At 40.2% G+C, this 23,089-nt stretch overlaps 1 protein-coding gene across 4 annotated transcripts; it reads right to left on the reverse strand.

The window, feature by feature from the left end:
• Positions 1-5,523: 5,523 nt before the first annotated feature.
• POMP (proteasome maturation protein) lies at positions 5,524-21,491 on the reverse strand. 4 transcript variants are annotated; one of them, XM_060234739.1, is made up of 7 exons: positions 21,410-21,491; positions 16,142-16,370; positions 11,317-11,414; positions 9,404-9,464; positions 7,670-7,771; positions 6,734-6,827; positions 5,524-6,029 (listed from the first exon to the last, which is right to left on the reverse strand). In XM_060234739.1, the coding sequence occupies exons 2-7, from the start codon at positions 16,142-16,144 to the stop codon at positions 5,962-5,964; spliced, it is 426 nt and encodes a 141-aa protein (XP_060090722.1). In that variant the 5' UTR covers positions 16,145-16,370; positions 21,410-21,491; the 3' UTR covers positions 5,524-5,961. The 4 variants fall into 4 exon arrangements, with proteins under 4 accessions (XP_060090722.1, XP_060090720.1, XP_060090718.1 ...); XM_060234737.1 differs by having other exon boundaries at positions 21,241-21,491; XM_060234735.1 differs by lacking the exon at positions 21,410-21,491 and adding an exon at positions 17,408-17,553.
• Positions 21,492-23,089: the final 1,598 nt, after the last annotated feature.

Raw genomic sequence — 23,089 nt, forward strand, 5'->3', positions numbered from 1 at the left:
TGATTGCAGAGATTCTTCCCAGCCATGAGATTTTTTATTTTTTCCATCTAGATAAATCTGCTTGTATAATTTTCCAAATCTTCTGTTAATTTGAGAAGATTACAATTTTGCCCAGTCACATTTATTCCCAAATGTTTGGTGGGTTTTTTGGTTACTGTACATTCTGTACTCTTTATAATTTCTTCTCGTGTTAAAATTTGTTATCATTTTTGTCTTTTTTTCTGTTAATTTTGTATCCTGCATGCGATCCAGATTCTTCAAAATGTTCCATTACGTATTGTGATTTAGGGGGATCCAAGATTTGGAATTTTTCATTCCAAATTCTGTATCATCCTTTTATTATTCCTTTAATCAGTCATAAAACTTGGGTCAGTTATAACTCTCTCAGAGCTGTTCTGCTCAAGAGCAGTTATGGGAGACTTCTGTCAGACCCACCTACCTCACAGAGTGTCTGTTGTTGGGAGGGAGGGAGGGAAAGGAAATTGTAAGCCACTCTTAAGTGAAAGGCAGGGTATAAATCCTATTTTCTTCTAATCATTGTGTCTTATCTATCTTTGTAGATAAAATCTCTGTCATGAGAATAAATAGTAGAGGTGACAAAGATCATTCCTGGTATGTTCCTTTTTTGTTTGAGATTATTTCTGTTAATTTCCCATTTATTAAAGTCTTGGTTTGAATATATACCTTGCATTCAGTTCCAAAAGTCAGGGCCACAGCTCAAATTTTGAAGTACACAGCAAATATTGGATCCTAGAAGCTTTTCTACTTTATCTTACCTGATTCCCCTCCTCTTTACTGTTGCTGGCTTCCATAGCTTTTGTCCACGAGTTCTGTGCTCCCAGACATAGCCTTTTTTGAGGGGGTCGAGTTCCCTCAATCACTGGGGGGAAAGCTGGTAGATTTTATATGCACTTTTAACCCTCTTTGCTTCCCCCCCCCAAAGATTCCTGGGAGTTGTAGCTTGATGAAAATTCTAAGAGGGAAACCAATTCTTCCCTCCACCATTTCAACTACTATTTCTGGGGAAAAGGGAGGCTGACTTTCAAATAATCAAAGTAGAAATTGGTGTGTTCAAACACTGGCAGTTTAAGAGCCATAAAACTAAATTTCCATATATATTAGCAATAATATTGTACAGATGTGTAGCAATTTTTAATGTTTTTAATGTATGGGTGAAAAAAATGAGATAAACAGGTTTGTAAGATTACTTTGGTTTCTGGTCTTTAAAAAGTTTATTCATGGTTGTTGGGAAATGTACAACTAGTTTATCCTAGAATAGAGATTATTTGTAAAGACACCTGAAATATATAGAGTTGGATACTATGAGTAAGAGCACACACAGAAGTGAACCTTTTCTGTCTTTCCCTTCTGGCAAACCTCCTGCAATCTGTGAAAAGCAAGCACTGCAAGTTTATGAAGGCTCATACACAACATTTGGGGTTGATGAAAAGCTACACTACCCTCTGGGGCAGAGTGTAGCAGATTCAGCCAGCCAAGTCTTGGGTCATCCAAGCTCAACTAGAAAGACCTTGAACAATGGACACCACCTTAAATACATCTGGAATTGTGAAGCATCCATTCATATTTTTGCTGAACTATGAAATATTTCATCAAATCAATAAATTCCTTCAAATAGTGGAACTAGAAAACTGAAATGGTTCATTTTATATATCAATCAACATTTATGATGATCAACAGTTTAGCCAACAACAAAGCAGTTTACATATAAATGTAAATATACAGAGACTAAAAAACATAACCTTTTGTGCTGTAATTATACTTAAAAGTCATTTAAAATTTTTGGAATAGCTGCTTTCTTATGGAAATTTGGAATAGCTGCTTTTCCATCACAGACCTTGGCCACTTTAAGAGTAATTAATAATAATTGTTGTATGGCAGTGTGTGTAATATAGCCAAGCGATCCTAAGATTGTCGGGCAGCTAGCAGTTCTAGTTCTTTTAGTGTTATGCGCTACTAGGTGGTGAGCTGGACTTTTTATAAAGCAAGAGATGTTTTGGAGATGGTTTGCCATCACACCCCTGGTATTCCTTGGAGGTTGCCCATTCAAGTACCAGCCAGGGCCGACCCTGCTTAACTTCTGAGATCTGATGAAACTGGGCTAGCCCGTTACTTTATTTTACAGTTACTTTAGGGATGGTCTGCGAGGAGGAGATAAGTACAGAATTTTTCAGATCTTCCTGGGCACCTGGATAGGAGTGAGGTAAGTGGAACAAATGTCTATATAAAATGGACAATGTAATAACACATTCCACTCTTGATTGGCAGAATCTGCCTAAAATCAAATAGTATCATGTTATATATAAGCAATATAAAACATGAGCTCAACCTAGACATCATAAGCTGAACACCATGTGGTTACTTTTATGCTTGTGCCTACAGGTGGAAGCAGGGGGTCCCTTCTGAGGCCCTAACCTGGATAGGCCAGGCTAGCCTGAGCTCATCAGATCTCAGAAGTTAAGCAGGGTCAGCCTTGGTTTGTATTTGGATGGGTGACTTCCAAGAAATACCAGGGCTGTCTCTCTCCCTGTGCATAGGGCTACCATCTGCCATGGCATTTAACAAACTACGTATATGAAACCACTGGGCACATTTGCATATTTGAACTACAGTACTATCAATATGCAGATGATACCTATTCCCATCAACTTTGGGGGCAGCAGTTAAGATCCTGATCCGGTACTTAACACTTAGCATTAGAGTGAACAAACTGAGGTTTGAAAAGATGTCTAATCTGGCAGTGGGAGTCAAACTGATGTTGGATGAGGTTGCACTCTTTCTTAAGAATGGTCCCAGGGTATGACTGCCATTTGAACATAAACAGGCATTGAATCTGATGTCAAGATGACAAGACTTAAGAATCCAAATAGTAGGACAAGACTCAGGTTCAGTTTAAGCATGCTTAGGCAGAGCTTTTTTTGTAGCAGGAACTCCTTTGAATATTAGGACACACACCACTGATGTAGCCAATCCTCCAAGAGCTTACAGTAAGCCCTGTAAACTCTTGGAGGATTGGCTACATCAGGGGTATGTGGCCTAAAATGCAAAGGAGCTCCTGCTACAAAAAAAAGCCCTGCTTATAGGGTTTTTTTACCAGCTTCAACTGGTTCACCAGTGATGTCCTTCCCTAGAAAAAAATATTAGGTTTGGTAAATCATGCCCTGGCAACCATATGGATTAGATTACTGTAACATGCTGTTTAGAAGATACATTTGGTTCAAAATGCAGCTGCCAAATTATACGATGCCAGTTTCTCTCTCTTCTAGTTGGTTTCCAGCCCAGATTTGAAGTTTTGATGCAGATCTTTAGAGTTGTAAATGGTCTGGAGTGAGCATACACCAAGTGTCTCCCAGATGAACCTTTTCATTTTTAAAATACCTTTCTTATTGCATACAGTGCTGTAGGAACTTACTGAGGACCTACTCAGGTGCAGTTCAAAGTCATAAAACTCCTTCCTCAGATAAATTTGCTTTTTTGCTGGCCCTGAGTTTAAAAAGATCTATTTATTTTCTGATGAAAGGACTTTGACCAAGTTGTTAATTTGACTATGACACCTGTTATAGTTACAACTTTTGAGGTTTTGTATCTTATGTTTATTTTCGTGAGTTGTGTTGAAGGTCTCATTTCTGAAAGACAAGATTTAAATATTTTAATGAATGAAAAGGGCAGAGGTAAGATTGCACTACTGGTTGAAAGATGGACCTTCACCAAAGACAGGAGCCCAATCATTGCCCATTGAACAAAGCTTGTGGAGTGTGACTTCCCTGCCTTCTGTCTATTGCTGCAGCCTACTGAGCTTCCCTCCCCAGTTCTGCTTCTGGGGGCTCAAGGGACCCTCACGAACAGCCTGGTAGGCACAGTGAATTGTTGCAGTTGACTGCCTTAGCACCTATGAGGTTGGTACAACTGGGTAAGGATAATCTTCAGCTGCCTCTGCAAGGGAAGAATTAAATTATGGCAAAGCATCCTCAGCATCAAATCTGGGTAATATACTTAAGCTTTTGCATATATAATTTCCAAGTTTTGGAAAATGTTTTGAATGCTTATGTTTTAAATAAATGCTATCATAAAAAACTGCAAAACAGTCCTTATTGTTAAGAAGGCACACAGATCTACTAGCAACACTTTTCATGCAGCACATGACTACCTCACTGCTCCAGAAATGGGAGTCTACACATAGGAGCTTCTCAATGAAGAACAGACATGCTATGCAAAGGGACCCCTTGTGCATGCACACTCCAATTTAAAGGCAAATAAAACAGATACCAATGACTACAGGTGGATGGACATGGCTGGACAAATTAGCCAGGAGAATTAAAAATGTCCTAGGCACATGAATGAATCAGACTACTTGATCAAGATCAGTGACTGACTAGGCTAGTGCACGGGCAGATGGCTCTCTATAGCTGCTTCCCAACCGAGACTTGTACAAAAGCCTGTTTTCAACACTACAATTTCAGGCATTGCTACTGTACATAGTCACGACCTGAAGAAGTCTAGGTCCAATATTACACATGAAGTTGCCTTATACTGAATTAGACCCTTAATCCACCAAAGCCAGTATTATCTGCTCAGACTGGCAGTGGCTCTTCAAGGTCTCAGCTAGTGGCCTTTCACATCACATATGATCTGGTTGCTGTTAACTGGAGATGCCAAGATTTGTACCTGGAACCTACTGCATACCAATCAGCCACATCCCCCACTAGCTCTTATGCTTTTGTGTCATCTGCTCAAGTTGATATAGTCCTTAAAATCCTTTATAATTTACACAGGAAACAACCACCATGGCTTTAACTGGAAGGAGGGAGAGAAGTGTCTCTCCTCCAAGCGCAGAGTTGAATCCCACATCCCCTCCCGCAGAGGCACATAGCATGAGGACAGACAATACCCATTCTTTCTTTGTATATATGGTTCTGGCTCTTTTTCCTATTATGATGCTTGTTAAACAAAGGTTTTTGTTTTGTAAATGCCTGCTGACTGCTTTGGCACTGCTATTTGTGGCTGGTGTGTTGGGTGGCAGAGGGAGATCTGAACACTTCTACAGGGCACCACGTTGAGATGAATGCTGTTAGGATCTACTAGCTGACTTCCTAAACATCAGGCCATAGCAGCCAACACAAGAGAGACACTGTAGCCTATTCCTTCAACAGAAGTATCTCAGTGCTTTATGACAGTGCCATTCATGACTGGTGCACTCCACACACAACTGATAAGCATTTAAGCAAGTTGTCCATGTTGAGTATATTCTTATTTTCAAGGTCATCTGTGAATATGACTGTTATCCCCTGCCCTACTGATACTACATTAGCTTTCTGAGTAGTGCAATTGCTTGTATCTTAGCTGCTGTAGGAATACAGGATCCCAAAACATTGACAATATACTTCAGGCTGATGGTATACACTGTAGCAGGACCATAAAATGGGGCTGTGAATAAACAGGCCTAATAGTAATTAAAACATACACTGCTTAAGATCACTTGAGATATTAAATATTTTGAAAAGTCACAACATTTATAGAAAATTTTATTCACTGTTTAAAAGATGTCAAGTCATCAAGAACAGAGAAAGATTCAACAGCAAATACCTGGGTTATAAGTTGCAAAAGAACGTCCAATCTAGTATTTTAAAAATCATTTTTAAAAATGTCCTGTTTCTATACTTTTTAGTGTGCAGGTTTCTACAATTTGGACATGAACTAACTATAGCCCTGAATAGAGATACTGACTTCCTGATATTTTAAAATATCCAATTACAAGACATTTATATTGACAGTAAACACAGAACAAAAGTCAACATACTTCAAGCATTTAATGTGCCTTTTCATCAAGGTAGGTATGTATATGAACAAAATATTGTACGGCTGCCATTTAATATAGTTTACTTAAACTGCAGAGACACAGGAAAGAAACATTTCCACATACAGTAAGTCTGGAATATGTGGATGTTATAATAAACCAAATTTGTGCTCCATCATCATATGAGGATCTCCCATTACTTCACTTTGTGCTGGGTCTGGAAAACAATATTTTTATTAGTTCAGTTCATGCTGGGGAAAGAAAGTATTTACCATATAATTATAAATATGGATCATATTCTATGAAACCTGACTATGATGACATTTGCAGATCCTGCTCTCCCCCCCTCCCTCCCAAGACCTCTGAAAAGCTGATGTTGAATCATGGGAGTCCTGTGAGGAATTTGTTTTGAAGAGAACTGGGTAATTTTGCCAGTGGCAGAGTAAAGAGGGGCTAAGTTTCCACTGCTGCAAGAGATGAAGTGCATGATTTGTATTTGCTGCACTTCAAATTCCCCATCTCCTGATGAAAGCACTGCCAGGTCAGATCCCCTACCAGAGGAGAGGGCTGCACCTGAATAGGCTAATGTGTCTTCCCCTACAGTACGCAATTTTTAAATGCCAATTATCAATTTCAGAGATGTTCAATACAGAATGCAAATCCTCTCCTAGGTGCAAATTCTGCAATTCTGGCTGAGCCCATTCATAATGTGGCAATCATTCACATGGAACTGTGCAACAAGCAAGAAGCTTCCATGCTGCAATGCTATTTGTAGACAGGTTTTGAGTCTTTGGCCATTTAGGGAAGTATTGAGCTATCTACAATTCTCCCTTCCTTAAAAATCTCTGAGAAAGATAGACTACAAATTAATAAGCTTCAGCATATCTAACATCTCCCCAAATTTTGAAAAGAGATTCTTACCATTCAGAATATCTTCAAAACCAATGCAGTCATAGTTGCCTTTCAAGATCTCCAGTGACAGGTTAGAGCTATGAAGGAAAGGAAGTCGCTGGACCTGCAAAGTGCCACACAGCATGTTAGGGAGTCTGCCATTCTGTGAATAAGCTACCCACAAGGACAAGTAAAATTTGAAATTTGCTTTTTATTTGGTAAATACGTACATGCAGGAATCATAAGCTGTGATCATTAGAATTTATAAAGCCACTCACTGTACATTCAGAACAGGGGTATACATTTACTAGGAAGGTGTCCCTTTATACTTTTTTCCATCTCCCCCTATTCCACAAAATAAATGGGAACACTGAAAGATCTAGCTTCTCTACTAGACTGAAAGAATTTTTTAAAATTATCTAAGCTATTTAGGGATGATTGATTAGCTAAGTGAAAGTCATCTGGTGAACTAAAAAGATGCCCCTAACTATGCAACATATTTTTAAATAACACCAATTCTTATAAAAAGTGCAGATGGCAAGTGGTTTTAATGGAAGATGCAGTTTACTTTCTCATCTAAGAAAGGATGCCTCTTCTGAGATTATGACACATTAACAATAAGGAAAACTTTAAAAAAAAAACCTCGCCTGCCAACATATGCTGAGTTAGCAGATGAACAACATATACGATAAATCAATTAAGATTCTTTTTATTGGGTGACTAAAAACATGATGATCAGACTGAGATCTGCGTCATTCCCTTGGTCTCCCCACCTTCCCAGGCACCAAAGGCCATACTTTGTGCTCTAAGATCAACTGAATAATAAGAATTTTAAGTCTGGATCATCAAGAACTAGCTTTGGCAGTATATTGATAATTAAGCATACAAGGCTTGAAAAAAGAAACAAACAAGGATTAGTAGAGATGGGAAAGAATTTATGCTGTTCAAAATAACCAAAAAGTATACCTGTTTCACTGCTCTGAACTCCATTTGTAATTTCAGCGGTGCATGTAGCCCTTGAATATTTCTCAGAGTAGAAAAATTCATTTTATCTTCATTCAACGAAAGCTACCATAAGACATTTTAAGAACCTAATTATTTCTGACAACCAATAATGGAAATACAGTTTCCTTCACTCTCATAAACCAGTTTAACTAGATACATTTCATGAATTTACATAACTGGCTCTTCTCACATGGAAAAAATAAGAATGAACAATGTGGCCTTCCAAATTGAATTTATAAGTAAGAGAAGCCATGTTAGATCAGGCCAATGGCCCATCCAGTCCAACATTCTGTGTCACACAGCGGCCAAATTTATATATATATACACACACACACACTGTGGCTAATAGCCACTGATGGACCTCTGCTTCATATTTTTATCTAAGGTGGCTATGCTTGTGGCCGCCACCACCTCCTGTGGCAGTGAATTCCACATGTTAATCACCCTTTGGGTGAAGAAGTACCTATTTCAATCTGCTGTTACATTTAGCTTTGTTGTGTTTGGCAAGCTAAACAGACTGACTCCACCTAGTGGTAGTAGTAAAGTGTAAGAGTCCAGTAGCTTTTGTGAGTCATTGCTCACTTCTTCAGATACAACTAGAATGTGAGTCCATCTGTCCTAGATGCTAATTTATCTGCACCTCCTACCTAGTCCATGCCACACATAATCTAATCACGTCTTCTATTGTCATCTGACATCTGAAATCACTCCACTTTCCAGTATGTAACACAGGTGGACTCACATTCTAGCTGTATCTGAAGAAGTGAGCAGTGACTCACGAAAGTTCATGCCCTACCACAAATTTTGTTAGTCTTTTAAGGTGCTACTGAACTCTTTTCTACTGCCACAGACTCACACAGCTACCCATCTTATCTATTTCCATCTAGTGGTGAAAGCAGTACATGCCCAAATGCCATTCAAAACTCAATTTATTTGTCAAATGTATTCTTTCTGGCACGGGGGGGAGGCATGTGTTTGGCAAAGTTTTCCTCTTTTACACATCAGTATTCTAATGGCTAAATGGCTCAGCTTATACTTACTAGGAGCCAGCACAGAATTAGATTCCCTATGGCTTTGTACATCACTAATGTTAACTTGAATCCAGAAATCACGTGGGTAGAACCAATGTTGTGGTCTCTCCTGCCTCCCAGTTGTCACCCTCCCTCAAAATTTGGAGGCAAAGCTTATTCTGCTATGCTACAACTTGCATCTTGTATCTGCACAGACCTGACTAGCTGAAGAGAGAGGGATTAAGGATGATATCCCAATTTACAATTTTTTTGCATGGATTGTCATACAAAATCCTCAATAACTGACCAGAGCCTACTATTTCTGAAATGAATGTAAAGCCTCTATTTATGGTTGCAGCCCATTGCATATATCAGGGGCAGCCAACAGTAGCTCTCCAGATGTTTTTTGCCAACAACTCCCATCAGCCCCAGCCATTGGCCATGCCGGCTGGGGCTAATGGGAGTTGTAGGCAAAAACATCTGGAGAGCTACCGTTGGGCACCCCGGCATATATTACTCCCAAGTAAATCCCACCAAATTTATTTTTGCCACCCTCAAACACTACTTGTCAAAATCATGCCCTCTCACATCAACCTTGGGCATTACAAATGCAGATTTGTAATGCCCAAGTACAGATTTTTTAGGACAATGAATACTGTTCTGGAGTGTTAAATACTGGACTTACATTTTTCTCTGATAGCTCCAAAGGATGGGCAGGAAAAAGTTCACTCTTTGCATTTGTGAAGCTATAAAGAAAAATAAAGGACAGAAGTAGTAAAAGCAACCTTATCATAAAGACTCAACACTATGCTGGGATTGTTTAAGAATAGACATGGCGGTGGTAGGTGGCCAGTGTTCTGGGAATGAAAAATGCCCTGAGTTTTCTGCACTATGAATCTCCTACAGGAATTTGCAGCACATGTTCAGAGCTTTCACTGCAGCCCAGAAATGTTTTCTTTAGCAAGAAAAGTTTCCTGTTTTCATCCAGCATATCAATGGAAACTGGACATATAGTATTGCAGAGCCTGGATCTACAGTATATGAACTGCCTATGTGGTCACAATGGATACACCTGAAACCTGGAAATACACTGGGTTAATGTTGCCTGTGCAATGCTGCTTCTCCCCTTACACAAGTTGTTCTCCATGGATGTGTTGTGAGAAGGGCTACACTGAGCTTTTGTTGATGTGATAATTCTATAAATGAGGCAGTCACTTGGTAAAATTGTTTTAGGGTAGGGTTTCCCTTTCTTCCTCCTACCATCCTCTCATCAACCAATAAGATATGAATTTTTAATTGCTAAGCTAATGTACAAAGTATTGACAGTTACACATAAAGGCAGCTTGAAATCAGGTGAAATACAGCACAAAACACAACATGTAGAGAAGTAAGTACTATAAAAATAGTATGTTGATAATAATATCGTTTATGATATTCTAGGCATACCATAATATGCCTATAATATCATAAACGATGCAGTTTATGGAGGGAACACAAATAAAGCATTATGAATTAGCTTAGCAGTTTTCAAGATTTGAGGACTGGTAACCCGGCTAGGTAAAATACAGTGGAGCACTCCCCAAACTCTTTTAATTATATGTATTCAGCAACAATTGTCCAGCAGTAGGCACACAATAATAACCCTGTTTTGAACAGTTAGAGGGCTGCGTTCTTAATGGCTCTACAAATAAAAACACTTCTGTAAGCAGTTAAAAGCTGAAAGGTAGCAAACAAAATTAGGCTATTACATTTAAATAGAAAATGAAAGTTCATTTAAGAGTTCCAAGAGACAGGTGACTGGAAAAGTGCAGCTCTGTCTGTTGCTGGAGGAAGGCAGGCAGGCAAAGAGTTTTCCATCCACTTAAAGGCTGAGTTGGTTCCCATGCTCCAAGCAAGCAGGAAACGATCTGGAGCCTTACACAGAACCTAGGAGGATCCTTTTATAGTACCATAATTCTGTGGAAAAAATCTATAATTAATGTTCCTACTAGCATCTGACGTTATTAAGATAAATAAAGTAACAGGGTGCAACGTTCAAAGGACTTCTACGAATTATTCTCGCAACACAAATATTTAGTAATGTAACCATTTTTTGTAACTAGGGAAGTTTGCAGCTTGAGAAGTACAGCAATTTTCCCTTTAAAGTTATAAAGAACTGATGAACAAGGATACTATTATCCTGCACCTATCTATGATATAAAGATGGTGGTTTCAGAGCTCATCTCTTTCTTTCCAAAGTGAACCTTGAAAAATCTGAAGAAATATCCAGGACTAGTGCCATAAAAACCAGGCATACAGAGGCTGGTAATGCAGCAATGGGTCAGTTGGGGCAACCATGGAGGCAAGGTGAAACCATCTAAGGTTCTACTGCTCAAAAGAAGTCCTGACCAAACCACTTATATACTATGCTCTTCTTAGTAAGAAACACCACATATCAGACTGGCAGTACAGAAATACTATCTTAATGGGACAGAGGTTATGTAGCTCAGATATCTGGGCATACAGAAGTTTAGTATGGCCAGAAGACGGAAGCACAAAACTGCATTTTGTATTTGTATAAGAATTCAACACTACTATTTTTACTCAGGCAGTGCATACCCTTTTCGTAATACATCATGGCTTTCAAAAGAACCACGAGATGAAAAATCTGGAACTGGAACGCTATCTTTCAGCTGAGATCCAAATCCTCGGGTATTCTGAAATAGAAAGAATGACAATGAATGGAAAACACAAGTATTTCAAATGACTACCTGATAACTACAATAAAATAGATCACCTGATTAATTTGATGCCTTAAAATATTACATGTACCTTATTCTTTACAGTAACTTCCCAGAAAATATATTACTGAGATGTTGGGTTACCTTAAAATTTGTCACAATGAATGCAAATCACACCTAAGCATTAGACCATGGGTGTCAAACTCGTTTGTTATGAGGGCTGGATCTGACATAAATGAGACTTTGTTGGGCTCGGCCATGTTGGCTTGGGCTGAGCCATGTCAGGCCGGGCCATGTGTGTACCTATTTGGTATCAGAGATATACATTTTATAAAAAACACAAACAAATAAAAAACTTGAAACATGCTTAAAACGTTTGCACTCACTGGTCTTAAAAATGCTTTCTTTGTTTTTCTCCCATGGGAACCAGAGAACTGGGCAAAGGAAGTTCTGGCTCTTTCCTTCCATCCTCAGGGGATGGGGGGGAAGCCTCAGCCAATAGAAGAGAGGCTTACATCAGTAGCTCTGCTGTGCAATTGAGAGTCTGGCAAAGCAAGCTATTCTCCCCTCCTTCCTCCCCAAGGGAGGAGCCTCAGCCAATGGAGAAAACAGAGGTTTTGCTCTGTAGCTCCTGTGCAATTGAGCAAGCCTTGCAAAGCAAGCTGTTATGCAGAAAGAAGCAAGAAAGAGGGGAAAGGAAGCAGATGATAGCCAGCTGCTTGGGGGCTGGATAGGAGCCCTCCAGGGGCTTGATTCTGCCCCCGAACTGCATGTTTGACACCACTACATTAGACAGTTATAAGCAGGGCTTTTTTTTTTTGAAGAAAAAGTCCTGCAGGAACTCATTTGTATATTAAGCCACAACTCGACATCATTATTGTTTCGCATAGGGCTTTTTTTGTAGGAAAAGCCCAGCAAGAACTCATATGTGTGAAAGGGCCACATGTTGCTGCCAAACCACAGCTTGGCCACTCCTGGTACATGGATTCCCTAATATGTTCATGCTGGGTGGCAAGACAGTCATGTACTCAACAAGTACTTCTCCTAGGGACTTTAAAGTAGCCTATAAGCTACTACACTAATTATTCCATCTGCCAACTCCTATGTGGAGAGAAAAACGAATAATACAAGCTCATCCTTGTTCCTTGGGTACACAGTCTGTTCCTCAATTTCAGGAAGGCACATGACACAACTAATATTTTCCTCCCTAGGAAAGCAGTGAACTTGTGGGATGCATTCAGAAGTCATATTTTGATGCTCAATCGCACAGTCGATTCCGACTCTTTGTGACTCCGTGGACAAAGTCACGCCAGGCCCTCCTGTCTTCCACCATCCTCTGATGTCTGCTCAAATTTGTGTTTGTTACATCAGTAACAGAAGTCATGACAAGCTGCCAATAAATACCAGTCAGATGCAAGCACAGCTTCTTCCTGTGCCCACGTGTCCCTCATTCCTCCCAATGTCCCCATCAAGTGGAGCTTGAGTGAACACTTTCCACTTTGGTCAACCTGCCACAATGCCCAAATGCAAGAACCTCTGCAAAGCAAAGTTTATTCCCCCTCGAAAGCTAGATTTCTATATCCTAGTGAAACCCAAGTTTAGAATTTTGGCTTGTGTAAACAAAGCACGATTTACCAGACCACTTGCAATCAACTGTTGTTATAAACTGAAGCTTTATCAAAGTGGGAAGCATTCAGTAAAGCTCCACATGCCAAAGGACGTGGGGAGAGCACCTACAGGTACAACAGTTTTCATGACTGGCTGGAGTTTACTATCAATTTATCATAATAAAAGAATGCTGTCCTAATCCTACATTTAGGATTTTGCATTCAGGATTTCTAAAAATGGCCAGGGGATGCAGAGCAGACTCATTCATTAGAGTGACATGAAAAATAGAAGTCTGGACGAGGAGCCAGGATTCCAACAAGCATAAGAAACATTAGTTTCCTTTCCCATCAGCAGCCTGTCTTGTTTATTTAAGTTGTACCTTGTTTGTGTAGCAACTGTCTCTCACACCCTGTCTGCATAGATTTTTGCCCACCCCTCAATTCTGACTGCAATCTACAGGCGCTTCCTATATACAAACACACACCTCCACTGCACAAATATTTGGAGTGCATAAATTTAAAGTTAGATGAATTATTATAGAACAAGTCTGAAACTGGATAAATTAAGTAAATAAAAGAGTAAACGGCAGGAAATCCCTCAGACAGCAATACTAACATGACAGTACAATTGCTTCCCCATGGAAGCAAGAAGTTTGTAAAATAAACCCAGCAGAATTCTTGGGTGACCCCACAATGGTGGCAAATGAAAGGTCAAACCACAGGACAGAGGAAACTGTTTGCCTAAGTTTTTCATAGAATATAATCATAAAGTTATGGTGTTGATATATGTCATTTATAGAATCAAGGAAAAGTACATTTATTCCCATCATCATGCCTCCACAGCCCTCGAAGATCTTGCTATCTTTCGTATGATGACTCTCACTACAGCCATAGTAAAGCCAAAGCAGTGATTATCATGTATGAGACTGGTGTTTTATATCTACAAACTGATTTATCTCATTTTTGCTCTTTCCTGCCTGACTTTTGCATACATTTTTCTTGCCTTTAAAAACACACACACAACACAAATATCATTTTTGGCTGCATAAGAAGAAATAAGTGAGCCCCCCCCCTCCATTATCTGGGACCACTTTGGCTCCATCCTTCCCAAACTGCTTCCAACCACAGACATTACGCCTGGTTGCAATGAGAGGGACAAGGAAAATGGCAAAGCTACCTCTGCTGATATGCCTGGGACCAAGTGCTGCTTGTTTCTATGTACCCTCCCCTCTCCCCACCTAAAACAGCAGCTATCTAAACTGGCTATTATGGAATAGTGATATATTAGTTCCTGAATTCTCTTGTTTTCCTCTCCTTTTTAGCCCCCTTTTATTTGACTCACTAAGTATAATCTGGCTTGAGACCTTGTGAGAAAAGTGAACTATAAATAATATACATCAATTTTTAAAAATATTTTGTTATTTTCAATTGTACCCCACCCCAAACACAGTGGCAGATAAACTACATATAAATAAGCAATAACTACACCCTTCTGCATTCCACTGACAGAAGGACATACATGTATTACACACAAACGCATGATTACACACAGGAAAGCATGGACAGAAGCCAGTTTCAAAGGGTAGCTGTGTTGTTTTGCAGTAGAACAGTTATGTACATTCAAGTCCAGTAGCACCTTAAGAGACCAACAAGCTTTACAGAACATTCTGAAAGTCAAAGTTCTCTTCACCAGAAGTGAAGGAATAATTTTTCCTTTCTGACTCTATAATATTACATCTTTAACAGCTCATACAGAGCTTTAGCCAGAACAACTGGAAAAGAGAAGCATAAAGTTAAACAAAGGAGTCCTTGCTGAATGGAGAAAAGCAGTAGGCCATTTTTCACTAGTTAGATTACTCCATGTCAGACTTCCCTGAAAGAAAGAAGAACATAAAAAGTCTGAAATGCAAGCCAGGCCACGTTCCACCACTCTCAAATACTCTACATGACTATGAAAATATGCACAAGACATCAAAACAGTTACATATGAGGAAGCTGGGTCTAGCTCATAAGGGACTGTTACAAGCAATCTGTTCAAACTGGAAGATGCCACAACCCTAGAAATAAGCTTAACAAGGACAAGAGAGAACAAAATAGAGACTAGATAATGGTTACTTGCCCACCTTCTAGTGTTGATTTAAACAATTTTATTGATAACATATGGTAACAATTTCCATTAATAACTTCTTTTCATCTATCCCATATGCTTCTTTCTAATCACCCCTCCCCCGTTACTTGACCCCAGCCAGTGTTATTTACTCAAAATATTAACATTAAAATGTACCCTTAATTACTAAGAACTAAAATTAATATTCTTCTAAAGTTTAATCATTATCAAAAATTGTCCAAAGTCCTTTTACTTTCCACTCGTCTTCTACATAACTTCTAATTTTTTTCCACTCCCTTTTAAAATCTTCTAAATCATAGTCTCTTAAAGTTCTTGTTAATTTGTCCATCTCACTCCATGTCATAACTTTTACAATCCAATCCCATTTTTCTGGTATTTTTTCTTGCTTCCATAACTGCCCCCACCTTCTAGTGTTGTTTATATTTTCTTGAACTATTTTATAATTTTAACAGTATTTTAATTACACAAACGTTTAAAAATTGTTATGTTCGCCACTCTGTAGGATGGAAGGTGGCATTAAAATGTTTTAAATAAACATTACTGGAATCCTGCTTGATGCTATTCCTTTTACAGTGTGTATCTTTCCATTTATTTTCCTATACAGCCGCTCTTTATGTAGCACATGTGGACACAGCACTTTCCAAAGAAAGAGTTCTTAACCACTTTTCTTCAGAGAGGACGCAAGAGCTCGGGGGAATATGTTACCTCCGCATATTCCACTCTTAAAACAACAGAGAAACAGCGGACTAGGGAGGCTTGCAAAAAAATAATAATAATAACGCTGCATAAGGGGCGGGCGGGCGTACTCCCAGCAGGTGCACCAAGGTCAATTCGGCCGTGACTCCAAAACTAGAGAATCGCTGACACGCTCCCCCTCTCTTCATATCGCGAAGTCGCCTCAGGACCTCTTTTCACAAAGCTCCCCTACTGACTGACCCCAATTCCCCCTCACCAACGCGACCACTCACCATCTTTGCACAGTCACCAGCAGCCGCTTCCTTCCGCCTGCACAGAGTGTCGGGACATGGAGTTCGGTGACGTCCCGTACGTCCTAACGTCACGCAGGAAATCTCGCGGTAAAAGAACGGCGCGAGGAAGAGTGAAGAGCGTTAACGGGCTTGTTCAGGCGGGAGTTGTTGGGCTTGAGGAGTCTTCTTTTTAAGAGAGGCCGCTTTTTTTTTTTTTAGTTAGGGCAGACTAAAAAAAAAATTGAGGCTTGAAGCAGAAAAGTCAAAGAGCATCCCACACACACCCACACATCCCATGTTGAGGTAATAAATACCATATATCTGACAACTTAATGTCCTTTAATGGTTCACACAGTTTGCTCTCTAAGGGTGTCTGTCTCACTTCCTAAATCGCTTCTTTGGGTTTACACAACAATTTAAACACATGGGAGTTGTGGGTTGTGCCTCCCCCTCCATCTTTGTGGATTTTCAGTCAAGTTCCTCTGCTTAAAGTCAGGCTTTTGTGACAGAACATTTTAAAAATCCATACTGATCTCAGCAGATGCTTTGAGATCATAAATCATTTAACCTGCTCTAATGGTGCAGGTTGATAGCCAGGATGATAAAAATACTGGATTGCAAAGTTCTTGAAAGACATGCAGGGGCTTTTACTCTTCAGGAATTACAGCCCCAAAACCACTGACATCAGCTCTGGGCTGGGGATATTATGCCAAAACTACCCAATTACTTTCATGGATGAATAACCTGGATTTACCACTGTAAAAAAACCAAGGCAATTGGCATTCTACCAGTCATTGAGATGAAAATGATGATGATGATGATCTGGGATATCATTAACTAATAACAATAAATACCTGAGGGATCATTAAATGTTACCTTGAGTATCATAGTGGAAAGAATTGAAGCTGAATTTCCTAGCTGATGTCTAGGGTTGCCAGCTCCCTAGAGGAAAAAAATGTCCTTCCCCATTGATGAAGGCGTAATGATATGTTATTTACCTCCATTTCATGAAAAGTTGCAGCTGCCCATTTTCACATATCGTGCCTCTGTTAAAAGGACAGGGCATTTTTCTCCAAGTCCTTTGGCATCCCTACATGGCATTTTAACCACAGAGTCCATAGGAATTAGGCGGCCTTTTTCCACGTACAGTATAGTATACCTTACAGAAATTTATTACCCACAAAATCTAGACAGAGTTATTAGTAATAGCTCCTGGAATATGTTGCGAATTTCAAAGATTACAGCTTTTCCACCTCTAGTTATCACCTTGCACAGTTGATACATTTTCAATGCATTCTCTTGGACAGTCACTTGCAGTAGTTTGAACTGTGGTCTTTATTGCATACTTGCAGGGAATGCCTCCTTCCACTCAAGTAGCCTTAGTGCTTTTTTTGGAATGGAACCCAAGCTCCAGAAGTTGTTAAAGATCTCCTTTTATCTAATTCCATCATCTGAATTGACTTTCAGTCCTTAATTCTGCATGTAAGTATAATGACTTTGAAAAGAAATATCCAGGTGGGTAGCCATATCTGAAGCAGTAGAATAAATTTTAAGTCCAGTGGCACTTTAAGATCTTGTAAAGAAATCCAAATTTGGCTTGGAAATATTTTGTAATGATGCTGTGTATTGGCAGGGTAACAATTTCATTCTTTTAGTTAATAATACATTTTAATTCAGAGGAAAGGAAAGATTAGTGCTATGATTTAGTTGGCATCTAAAGTGACCTCTTCTTATTTGATTTACCCTTTGGGATTATTGGTTGCCCAGACAAGTTGAGACCCGTGTTCGATAGTTTATAAATTGCTATAAACTTCGGATTGGATCTCCCTCTCCCAAAATACTAAAACTCAAGGAGTATCCAATGAAACTGATGGACAATAGGTACAGGAAAGACAAAAGAAAGTACTACTTTACACAGCAAGTGATTGATTAAAATGTGGAATTTGCTGTCAGAGGATGTAGTGATGGCTGCAGAAATAAACAGCTTTAAAAGGTGATTAGATAGATTAATGGAGAAAAGGCCTATCAGTGGCTACTAGCCATGGTGACTTAGGGGAACATCCAAATTCAGAGGTACTAAGCTCCTGAATCCCAGAGCCAGGAGACAACATCAGGGGAAGGCCTCATAATAATAATAATAATAATAATTTTTTTTATTTATATCCCGCCCTCCCCGCCGAAGCAGGCTCAGCCTCTATACCCTGTTGTTGGCTGTCCAGAGGAACTGGTTGGCCGCTGGTGAGACAGGATGCTGGACTAGATAGACCACTGGTCTGATCCAGTAGGGCTCTTCTTATGTTCTTAACTAGTTTTTCTAGAGATGAATAAAGAAAGGAGGGGTTCCCTTTGACCATTAAGAAAGGGCTATCCTGGGAATCATTGGACCTGCATGTACAAAAACCATATGGGATGGGGGCTACAGGAAAAAGAATTTGGTAAGATTGAGCTAAAAAGCTGTTTGGATATGTCCATCTTCTTTGTGTTTGGCTTTTGCTCTACTCTTTTGGCCTCTTACTTCCCTCTGGGCGCTGGTATTCCAAGGAGGTCTCCCATCCAAGTACTTTGGTAAGTACTGAGCTATCCAGGTCAGGGCTGGTGTTTGAAATATTTGTAGTGGTATCAAGGGAGAACATAAGCTAGTTCGTACACAATTATGCATTTAAGATGATCTCATTCATGTCAAGTACCACTCACTAAACTCTTTCACAGGAAATTTTGGTAAACAGTGATACAATCCATTTAGCAATTATATGTCATCTATCACCACCACTAGTTCTACTGCTCTTGTGTTTCTGCCCATACCTGCACCCACACACTTTTTTCTAACAATGGTGTTCCTAGTACTGTATGTAGAGTTGCCAGGTCCCTCCTGGCCATCAGTGGGACGTAAAGTTGCCAGCTTCAGGTTGGGAAGCTCCTAGAGATTTGGGGGTGAAGCCTGGGGAAGGATCTCATAGAGTACACCCTTTAAAGCATCTGTTTTATCCAAGGGAACTGAAGTCTGTAGCCTGGAGATTAGGTATAATTCCAGGAGATTCCCCAGGTTACACCTGGAGGCTGGCATCCCTATTTATCTTTCCCTTAAATTTGTCTGACGGTACAATACAGTCACTTCAAAATTTATTCTAAATCTCTTTTTTGTCTGCATTAATCTGCACTCCTCAAGAAGACAGTAATTACAAAGGTTTTTTTTACTGTTTAATATGTTTAAGTTGATATTTTTTCATGATTTGGGATGAAATAAAAAAGCTCTTTCCTAACTTTGTGTAGCAGAAGCTTTGAGAAAAATCAGGCATGTCACTAAATATATTTATTGATGGTTGGAGTTTGTTGACTAGGATATGAATATAGAGATGAAACATTTACATTTCAAAGAAGTTCTTGTAGGATATAGCCACGACACCATCACTCCATGTACATTACTGACATCACCATGTTTAGGCTGCATTTTATAAAGGAAGGTACTGTTGCAGGAAATATGTAGTTTTCCCTTAAGAACAGATTTTCCCACTGGTAAAAGTGTGTGTGTGTATATATATTTCCCTTCTCTCATTACATATATATATTTTAGAGAGAGAATAAATAAAAATAGATTTTTCCAACAAATATTTTTTCAACAACATATGCACTTTTGTTTTAACCAAATATGAAATGTATTTCCTAGTCTTGCTGTAGGAGCATAGAAGAATAAAACAGCATTTTTCCTCACAACCAACTTCTGGGGGAGCCTATAGGTTGTGAGATGGGGAGCTATGATGCAAATGGATGTGGCATAGACATATACATAGACGTATTGTTTCCTGCTTTTTTCTGTAAGCAATTCATAGTTTTCCTTTTAACCTAAATATGATTGGGGTATCTGGAGGACTGCTTGTTTTCATATGAACGAGCCAATTCTTAAATCTTTGTTGTAGACTTAATACCAAGTGCTTCAAGTGTGTGACAATCAAGGACAGGACCTTCTTGTTGTGACATCTGTTTAATGGACTTTCTCCCCACGTTCCTTTGTTTGGCACTTAACTTGTATGGTTTATAGATGTCAAGTTAAAACAGGGCTGTAGAAAAGAGTAAGAGTCCAATAGCACCTTAAAGACTAGCAACACTTGTGGTAGGGTATGAGCTTTCATGAGTCACTGCTCACTTCTTCAGATAACAGACTAACACAGCTACCCATCTAGATCTAACACAGCTACCCATCTAGATCTAAAAACATGGCTCTTCATGCAGGCATTTTATGCTGGGTAATTGCTGATGCTAACTAATTCTGCAGTGATCTTCTTCTTAATTGTACTTTATTATATTTTATTATTTTGGTGCTATTATATTGCAAGCAGAGGACTTGCAAGAATGTTTGTGGGGTATCTCATTTTCCCCTTCCCCCATTACATATCATCATCATAAAATTTATATCTTGCTCCCTCTCCCTTGAATGAGAGTCAGAGTGGCAAAAAGCATATAAAATGCACCCAATAAAATCAATACAAAAGATACAATAAATAAACTTTAAAAATATAAAACAATTAAAAATCTATCTGTAGGAGAGGTGTTATATGTGCTGACAGGACACTCCTTTCAGCAATCTGGCAACTGTGTTCTGCACCACTTGCAGTTTCTGAAGCATCTTCAGAAGGAAGCCCTGCATAGAGCAAGTTATAGTAATCCAGTCCTTGAGGTGACCGTTGCATAAATTACTGTGGCAAGGTCCTTCCAAGACATATAAGGAGCCAGTTGGCAGCCTGATGTAGATAATAAAACACAATATTTGTTACTAAGGTCACATTTATCTATAGAGAAAAGAATCAAACCATACTCCCAAATTCCTGACAGCGTTGACCATAGAAAGTCAGACCCCATCATGGGTTGGTAGAAATAACCACCCCAAAGGTCCAGGCTTTCCGAAACACATAATCTCTGTTTTAGATAGATTTAATTTCAACCAGCTGTCACCTAGCCATTCCACAACTACATCCAGGCAGGAGTCCAAGACTGGAATTCCAGCTACTGATTGCTCCTTAAATAAGAGGTAGAGCTGGTACTGTTGCAAGCCCTCTGCTAAGGCAACCTCTGAAACAGCAGCTCATGGTACTAAGAAAGCATACCTGTCAATCACAGCCAGTCCAGCTAGTGGGCTAAAAAGGCTCCAGATGGTATGCCTAGATTCCAGGCAATTTGGCAACCTTCAACCAAAGGTCAATGTAGTCCAAAATACTGTTTCCCATAGTAGTGAAGCACATCCCCTTACAAAGCCAACTAGGTGATATTATTTACCTTTGTGCCTTAAAAATCTTCAGCTGCCCATTTTCACACATTAAACCCCTGTTAAAGGGACAACACATTTTTCTCCAGGCCTGTTAACAACGTCCCCCTCATTAGTTTGTATTTAAAGGCATACTGTCTGTGAATCTGGAGAATTTGTTTAAAAAGGTAAAGGTGCGAGCACCAGTTGTTTCTGAGTCTGGGGTAACGTCACATCATGACGTCTTTACGGCAGACTTTTTACAGGGTGGTTTGCTATTGCCTTCCCCAGTCATCTACATTTCCCCCCCAGCAAACTGGATACTCATTTTACCGACCTCATAAGGATGGAAGGCTGAGTCAACCTTGAGACGGCTACCTGGACTCAGCTTCTGCCAGGACTGAACTCAGGTCATGAGCAGAGAGCTCAGACTGCAGCTTTACCACTCTGCGCCACGGGGCTCTTTTTAGAATTTGTTTAGCTGTCATGAATAATTAGCTACTGATAGGTTTGCTAACAGATCTGAAGAGAAAGTTGCTATCCTTTATGAGAGACTTTAATGTGAAGAAATAGGCAGCTGAAGATTTTTAAGAAATGATCTGGCATGCTACTGCTCTGCATTTATTTTTTATAAGACTGATGGTGTAAAATTGATTTCAGTAGGATACTTATAAGTTATAAGCAACTGGATCGAGGCGGCGTTGCGGTGCTGATGCTGTTAGACCTGTCAGCCGCATTTGACACAGTCGACCATCAGCTACTGACGCGCCGCCTCACCGACATTGGGGTTGAGGGGTTGGCCTTGCAATGGCTTTCCTCCTTTCTCCTGGGTCGGGGACAGAGGGTGGCTATTGGGAGTGAGCGGTCCCGGAGGCGCACACTGGGGTGCCTCAGGGAGCAGTTCTCTCCCCGATGCTGTTCAACATCTATATGCGCCCCCTTACCCAGATTGCCCGGCGGTTTGGGCTGGGTTGCCATCAATATGCAGATGACACCCAGCTCTATCTACTAATGGACGGACGGCCCGACTCTGCCCCAGGGAATCTCAACCGGGCTTTACAGGCTGTTGCGATGTGGCTTAGGCTGAGTGGGCTGAAGCTGAATCCAGCGAAGACAGAGGTCCTTTGTGTGGGTCGCGGCGCTCTGGGAGGGGAAATAGCTCTCCCGGTCTTCGACGGTGCGCCATTGAAAGCAGCGCGCCAGGTAAAGAGCCTGGGTGTTTTACTGGAGCCTTCATTATCGATGGAGGCCCAGATAGCAGCCACTGCCAAGTCAGCATTCTTCCATCTGAAGCGGGCAAGGCAGTTGGTCCCTTTCCTTGAGCGCCGGGACCTCGCAACAGTGATCCATGCAACGGTCACCTCAAGATTGGACTACCGTAATGCCCTCTACTTGGGGCTACCTATGTGCCGGACCCGGAGGCTGCAACTAGTGCAGAACGCGGCGGCCAGGCTGTTGTTGGGACTCCCGAAATGGGAACATATACGGCCGGGGCTACGTGAACTGCACTGGCTGCCAATTATATACCGGGTCCAGTACAAAGTGTTGGTCACTACCTTTAAAGCCTTATATGGCCGAGGACCCGCCTACCTGAGGGACCATCTTTCCCCATATGAACCCCAGAGAGCACTGAGGTCAGCCGGGAAAAATCTAATGACTATCCCTGGGCTGAAAGAGATTAAACATCAGAATACCAGAGCACGGGCCTTTTC

The sequence above is a fragment of the Heteronotia binoei genome, chromosome 3 (genome assembly GCF_032191835.1).
Source record: "Heteronotia binoei isolate CCM8104 ecotype False Entrance Well chromosome 3, APGP_CSIRO_Hbin_v1, whole genome shotgun sequence".
NCBI classification, from domain to species: Eukaryota; Metazoa; Chordata; class Lepidosauria; order Squamata; family Gekkonidae; genus Heteronotia; species Heteronotia binoei.

What these genes read in the sequence shown, in the direction of transcription:
- POMP (XM_060234739.1), bottom strand. An exon ending in TGGAGCTATCAGAGAAAAAT is followed by an intron (nt 7,772 to 9,403) that starts GTAAGTCCAGTA and finishes GTCTTATGGTAG; the next exon opens with CTTTCGTTGAATGAAGATAA. An exon ending in TTTTGAAGATATTCTGAATG is followed by an intron (nt 6,030 to 6,733) that starts GTAAGAATCTCT and finishes ATTGTTTTCCAG; the next exon opens with ACCCAGCACAAAGTGAAGTA.